This window comes from Buceros rhinoceros, unplaced genomic scaffold (genome assembly GCF_000710305.1).
Source record: "Buceros rhinoceros silvestris isolate BGI_N320 unplaced genomic scaffold, ASM71030v1 scaffold2198, whole genome shotgun sequence".
NCBI classification, from domain to species: Eukaryota; Metazoa; Chordata; class Aves; order Bucerotiformes; family Bucerotidae; genus Buceros; species Buceros rhinoceros.
In genome coordinates, this window is record NW_010428377.1 from 1 (window position 1) to 6,614 (window position 6,614).

General features: G+C 39.2%; 1 protein-coding gene across 1 annotated transcript in view; it reads right to left on the bottom strand.

Annotated features, from left to right (window-relative positions):
- Positions 1–421: 421 nt before the first annotated feature.
- LOC104498803 (transmembrane protein 180-like) overlaps positions 422–6,614 on the bottom strand; it is a gene marked incomplete at its 3' end in the record, with an annotated part of 19,627 nt that continues 13,434 nt past the window's right edge. Inside the window, exons 6-8 of the mRNA XM_010142225.1 lie at positions 5,500–5,620; positions 4,851–5,119; positions 422–515 (exon numbers count right to left, since the gene is read on the bottom strand). Coding sequence (XP_010140527.1) covers positions 422–515; positions 4,851–5,119; positions 5,500–5,620 — 484 coding nt within the window. The remainder of the gene's footprint in view (positions 516–4,850; positions 5,120–5,499; positions 5,621–6,614) is intronic.

A 6,614-nucleotide genomic window follows, 5' to 3' on the forward strand; every position in this document is an offset into this window, starting at 1 on the left:
GTCAGCGGGGTCATTGCAGGGTTCGCGCTTCCAGAGGGGCTTAGGGCTGCGGACGGACGGCTACAGCTGCTGGAAAGGCACAATTCGGGGTCAGGTTCTCAGACAGTGCAGTTTATGTCTTAAATAACTACTTTGCCGCGGCTCAGAGTGAACCTCAGTGCTCACACGGAATTTCTGCAAATTCTGTTTCATAAAGCCACCTCGCAAACTGCCACCCTGGCACTGTGGATCATCAGGAGGCTCTCACGCCGCTGAGACAGGGGTTTTTTTGCAGGAGTGGGATGTGCATGCAGAGGAAAGAGAATTCGTGTGGGCGGGAAAACAAGAACTTGGAGTCCTACATCCTGTTCCTGTGCATGGGGTGCACTGGGGCACAGTGGAGGCGTGAAAAAATAAATCCGTAGTGCAACTAATACCCTACCGAGGAAGGCGAGCCTAGAACAGACAGCGCTTGTCGGAACGTTTTACTCTGGGACAGGTCAACATCTTCCAGCGTTTCATACAGCAGCGAGTGCCTTTGCTCAAACAACAGCCACGGTTACTGAGGGTTTGGGTTCGGCACCACTGTCCTCACGCTCTAACACACACCGGCTATTTGTGCTAAGACCACAGAAAGCGAGCAATGTTGTCTACAGCTGAAACAAAGAAAATCTAGACAAAGCCTATCTCATTAATCACATTCCAGCTGCATATGGCATCAGGGCTACCAGCCCTCCTCTCAGAAGAATGTTTAACAGCCACAGGCTATCGGGATCTTTCCTTTTGATCAGATCTGAAAGGCTGGAGTCCAGCCCCTTAATTTCCTGGTAAGGATGACAGTGGAAGTCAGAGCACCACGGGATCCTGGCTTCTACCTGGAAGATCCTCTGATCAAGCACTAATCACATCCAACCTCACTTATCCTGGGAAATCAGCAAAACCAGGACAACCACAGAATATTGCCGGAGGATTTTTCTGTTCAGTTCATCTTCACCGATGTTCAACCTCCTTGAGGAAGGTTTTTGACAGGAGAGCTTCAGACGGTTTGCCACATGAAGATTTTTTTTCTCCAATAGCTAGATGCCTTTTTGGTCTATTTCTTTTTATTCCGTTTGGGATTATGAGTCTCCTTTCTATTTATGTTCTTGTTTGCAAAGACAGATTAGCTTATTTTTTCCCCTCCAGAAATAAAACAACTTTATAATCAAAATCCAAAATGACAAAGGCTACATTTGCTGCTTTTTAAACAGACATCCAAATGGGCAACATGTGAAGTTAAGAAACAGGCTGGCTTTTGTCTTTGCATTGTTCATATACAGCCTGGGTACGTTTTAATGAGATCGTTCAAAGTTCCTGCCCAGTGCTATATTTGTCATTAATATTCTGCCGCAGTAGTGGTATACTGAGCATATTTTTCTCTCGACAGGCTGTAAAGAACACACTATTCATGCATATTTAGGTAATAATTTTGATTCATTGTTATTTGCGTGTAGGCTGGAGGAAGTGTAACCAATGGCTGGACAATCTCAGAAAACTCTTTGTTGTAGAAGTGTATGCATACGTCATGCAAAGCCATTAGTGTGCTGGCAGAGGATTTCCAGGAAAAAAGGAATGTCTTTTTTGCTGCTTTATCCTCAAGTACTCAGATAGCGTTTCTTCTTCCTCTTGATGGAAAATTCTTATAATCGATTGAATAGTGGAGTCCAAAGGTCCAAACCACAGCCAGAGGTTTTCACACAGCCCTCATTTGCTTTGCGGGGGTGACACGGAGCCTGCTCTTGCAGAGCAGGGCTCACAGTGACAGGGCTGACTGCACAGCCTCACGTATTCCATGACGTAAATCTGCTGTTCTCCTGACCAAGCGCAGCAATAACAACTTTCCCTTCTATTATTTACACAAAGAAAGAGGACTTAAGAGAAACACACATAGGTACCTATCCAAAATCCTCTCCCCCAAAGGTAACCCAGGAAGCCCAACTGTGGGTCTGTCCAGACAACTGCCTCCAGTCTCACTGGAATGTTCCAGCTAGAATTTTTTTTACTCCATGTGCTACTGAGCTTTCTCCTGAGCTGGCTTAATTCTGCAGGAAAGAGCGCAGAAGTATTTATGGAGATGTGGCTTATCTTAACTGTTCCTTCCCCTTCCTGCCTGTCTTTCCTGTCAGCACCCATTAAGCTGTGCAGCCATATTCAAATGTAAACATCCTACTAGCCATGTCAACACAGCACAGCCACGAGTTACTGAGCAGTTCCGAAGTCAGCGCAGCAGCAGGCTGGGGAGGTCATTTCGTACAAGACAACAATAAAGCTCATTTTTTCATACTTAATATCAAGTATACTTTGTTGTAATTTATTCAATGTTTTCACTCTATCACTAACCACTGTTCTAGACTAACATTCTTTAGTGTCTGTTAGCCAACATCCTTTTAAATCTAGTAGACGCTTTTACCTGTTGATTTTCAATGTATAAAAATCATTCTGTGTCTTAAGATCCAAATTCTCAGAACTTACAGAGAAATTTTAATAATGGGACTCAAGCATCAAATTTCTCATTCTCTGAAGTTACCACAGCCTTTCATATTTCATATTATACACACTTAAATCCTCTTTATCAGCTATGAAACTATTTTAGAAACTCTTAAATTATGCAGATGAAATTGGGGCATTTTTCCAGCAGCGGGACTCCCAGCTCAGATACTCTAAGCTAGCAAGGAGAGAAAGCAGACAAACCAGCTGTTGCATGACACTGAACTTTTGCCTTTGATCATCCTTTACTTGATTCGCAGCCAAAACCAATCACAGAGGTTTAGCAGAGGATAACCGAGTTTAGTAGGTGACACAGAAACGGTGAACGAGCGATGTCAATCCTAGCAGACTGCCAATCTTCCATTGCAGGAGTAAGACCACCGGCTGCATTTGAAGCAGTTTTCCGGCCCTCTCTGGGACTGGCTATTGGCACAACGAAGACAAATTTTTCCTGCCCTTATATCAAGAGAAATAGGATGGACAAATGGGAGGCTAATAAATAATAAATGTGCAAAATTATTAATATTTTATATATTAAATAATTTCGATTGTATTTCTCAGATTTGTTTTCTAAACTAGTTTATTCTACACAGTTAATCTCTCATATCGTAAGGCTGCCTTGCATAGGTATCTTTGACTATTTACTTTTCTTTATTCTAAAGATGCAGCAGTTTATAGAGGCTCCTCAAACTGTGCCCGCAGTCATATCAACCCTTACTCCTTTCTTATTTCAGCAAATATCTTTACCAAACATTTTTCAGAAAAAATAATTCTGATAATTTCAAAGAATTCTTGGTACAATTTTTACTTTTACAACCACTTACTAGTTTTCCTGTTGTGTAGCACAGTGCTCTCCCAGTTGTACACTATGTGCTAATAATATCAGAACAAAGTAGTAAAAAGTGTCATCCTATTTGTGAAACAGCAACATTTTCACCTATCAAAATATATATTCTATGAGGATACGATGAATATATGAAATGCAGAAAATACAAAAACACTAAAGAAAATTAAAAGAAAAATATTTTCAGTCATTTGTTTCCATTTAAGGGAATTGTCAGGAAGAAGACAGTTTCATCTAACGAATCGAAGACTATTTTAACTTAAATTCCTTCAGATTTTTGTCCTTTGGCTTTTGTTCCTTCTGCTTTTCAGGCACAAAATTAACACTACAATGTAGTAAATCTTTTGAAACTCAGAATCTAAACACACAGTCCTATCTGCTCCGGTATTTGTGTAAATACTCTTTGGATATGTAAATACAAGTGACACGAGTACGTGTATGTAATGCTTTTGGCAATACAATGTATTGCTATACAATGTGTACAGTGCAAATGAATAATGGCACTCTGACAAGACAGAGATAAAAGCCAGATAATGCAACTCAAAACTTCATCACACTTCTGACTTCTTACATTTTAACATAAATCTTCATATTCCTATCAAAGGGTTCATTTGGATTTCTAAATATTTAACAGCGCTGTCCCACTTTTTCACTCATCGCTTTGAAAGCATTTTGTACTTCACAAAAGGCAAGGAAACAACATTTCTGTTCTACAAATGTAAAAACTGAAGCATAAAAGATGATTTTTTTTCAACACCGGTATTTCAAATCTCAAACATCTTCATTAAATTACGCTGGTCCACCAAAATACAGGGCAACTTCTTACACTCCTCTCTTTTCCAAGTCACCTGTCATGGTAAATGCAGAGCTTTAGAAATGAGCTGGCGCAGCATTTGAAAATCAGGATACAGACGATGCATCCTCTTGTGATTTGAAGTGACTGGCACTCTGCAAAAAAGGTGCTTCTAAAGTTACATTTGCCCAGGCAAAACAAAGACCAAAAATTAAGTGATTAGATTATACGTAACCCATCTATCATCACAGAGTTACACACTGGATATACTGGAGGAAAAAGGATGTTTATTGAACAGGAGTATTGTAAACATGACGATGTATCTTACCACAAGATGTGTGAAGTAAGTAAAGGATTCAATGTTTCTGACGTTTTGTCAAAACCCCTCTATTTCATAAAAATCACAGGATCCATTTAAAAGCTTAACTGAAAGGATTTTTGGTAAGAATTAATAAAAAATTAACTAACTTTAACTTGATTAATCCGAAATCAACTTCAACTGTCAGCACATCAAGTGTGTTTGCCAACGTGACGCTACTAAGCGGGCAGTTTGATTCTGTGGGCTTCGATTCGCCCAGCTAACTGAACGCTACTGCATCCAGACGCTCATGTTTTTCTTACCGCAGCAACATTCTGTATGAAGTACTAACAATATGGTACCTTCAAAATAATTTACCCATTTAAAGCCAGAAAACCGCATCTACCTACCACCGGCCGGAGTCATTCAGAAGGCCAGTGAGGATGTGTGGAGCTTCTTCCATATCCAGCCACGCTTTACTGAACAGCATTTTAATCATCTTCTTCTTTACCCTTACACAGACTTCCACAGGGTAGTTCATTTCTCTTGGCTCTTCCTGTGGTAGCTGTGGGAATTTATCTTGATATTGGTCAGCCAGACACCATCTAAATTTTCCTCTTCGTCTCCCTGCTGTCCATGAGGGATGTCCATAAGGCTCTTCCAGATTAACTTCAGGGATCTGCCATTTTAGCAGTGTGGCAAAATTAATCCACCATCTTTCAGTAAGCTTAAGAAAATGGAGTTCCCTTGAACCCAGGTGCTGGGTTGGGATCCCTTTACCCGATCTGCCATATCCATTCATCAGAGGAGTTAACGGTGCCCAGTATATACCAGAAATTACTTCATTTAGTAATGAATGTACTGCTGTAAGCTCAGCATTAAGGCTGAATGCGATCTGTGTTATAGTCCATGTAGTCTGAAAAATGAAACGGCTCAGACTGTTTGGTCCAATAGTTCATTTGACGCAATTCTGCTTTTCTACATTTAAAACACAGTGACTCTTTTGTGGTTCCAGTTCAGCAGCAGCTTTACTGACCGACTGTCCTACGTTTAGCATACAGCTGTCATATGACTATTCTGGATTGAAAAGGGAGTCCACGTCAGGATCTGTATGACTGCAATGCAAAGTGGAACCAGACAGATCAAATAGAACATGGCATCATGAAGACCTAAAAACAAACTGGTGAAGAAGATGAAAACACAGCTTTCAAGATGAAGAACTTCCATGGTCAGTTGCAAACAAAATATTTTTAAAACATTCACATTATATAGACATATACAGCATAGACACATTACTGTGTACAATCAATTCTAAGTAAAAGAAATATAAATATCTCAGGTATCAAAGGTACTTCAATTATGTTTTCTAATTCTACATACAAATATGTATTTTATGTTGTTTGCTCCTTTCATAATAGCTGGGAGGAAATGACATGATTAGAACACAAAGAGTTAAGTTTAATACACTAGGCAACCAAGGAGATCCTGTTCACCACTTTAGTACACATCCCTATAATGTAATATAGAAATCAGTTTAAGCAATATAATCCAATTATAGAACAGAGCATCTGAAAAGGTTTAGTAACACTGCAAACTGGAAGAGAAAGGAAAGCAGAAAATGGAAGCAAACATTTTAATATTAAATTATTTTATTTAATTCTGTGCTACTAGCTATCTACCTAGCGTCTTGTTATAGTTGCTGAGTGCTAGGATATGGAAGTCATGATTAACACACAGAATTCAGGTATAGTGTAAAGAGCTGTTTGAAATATCAAGCCTTATTCCATTTTGTTTGAAAATAAATGATTACAAGATAATATAAACAATAAAATTGTGAAATTAACACTCATTCTCATTTATTCTAATGGATGCATGGTAAATCCTCATCTAAATCTTCTCTAAGGAATAAGAGGGAAAACCATCAACAAATATGAATCAAAAAAGAAAATACAGGAGTTAACTGAGTTCCCTTTTCTGAACAGTATGGTATGCTCAAACACACACATTTAGGCATCTGTCTGGTAGCTAGAAACATTATCTACTGGCATTCTGTTAATTATTGGATTCTAATTACTTAAAATACCAAGAAAGTCAACTCAAGCTGAGAAACAGCCCCTAAATGATCTTTCTCTCCGTGAGGCAGTTTATGCTATTTTCTATTTTTTTTTTCCTCG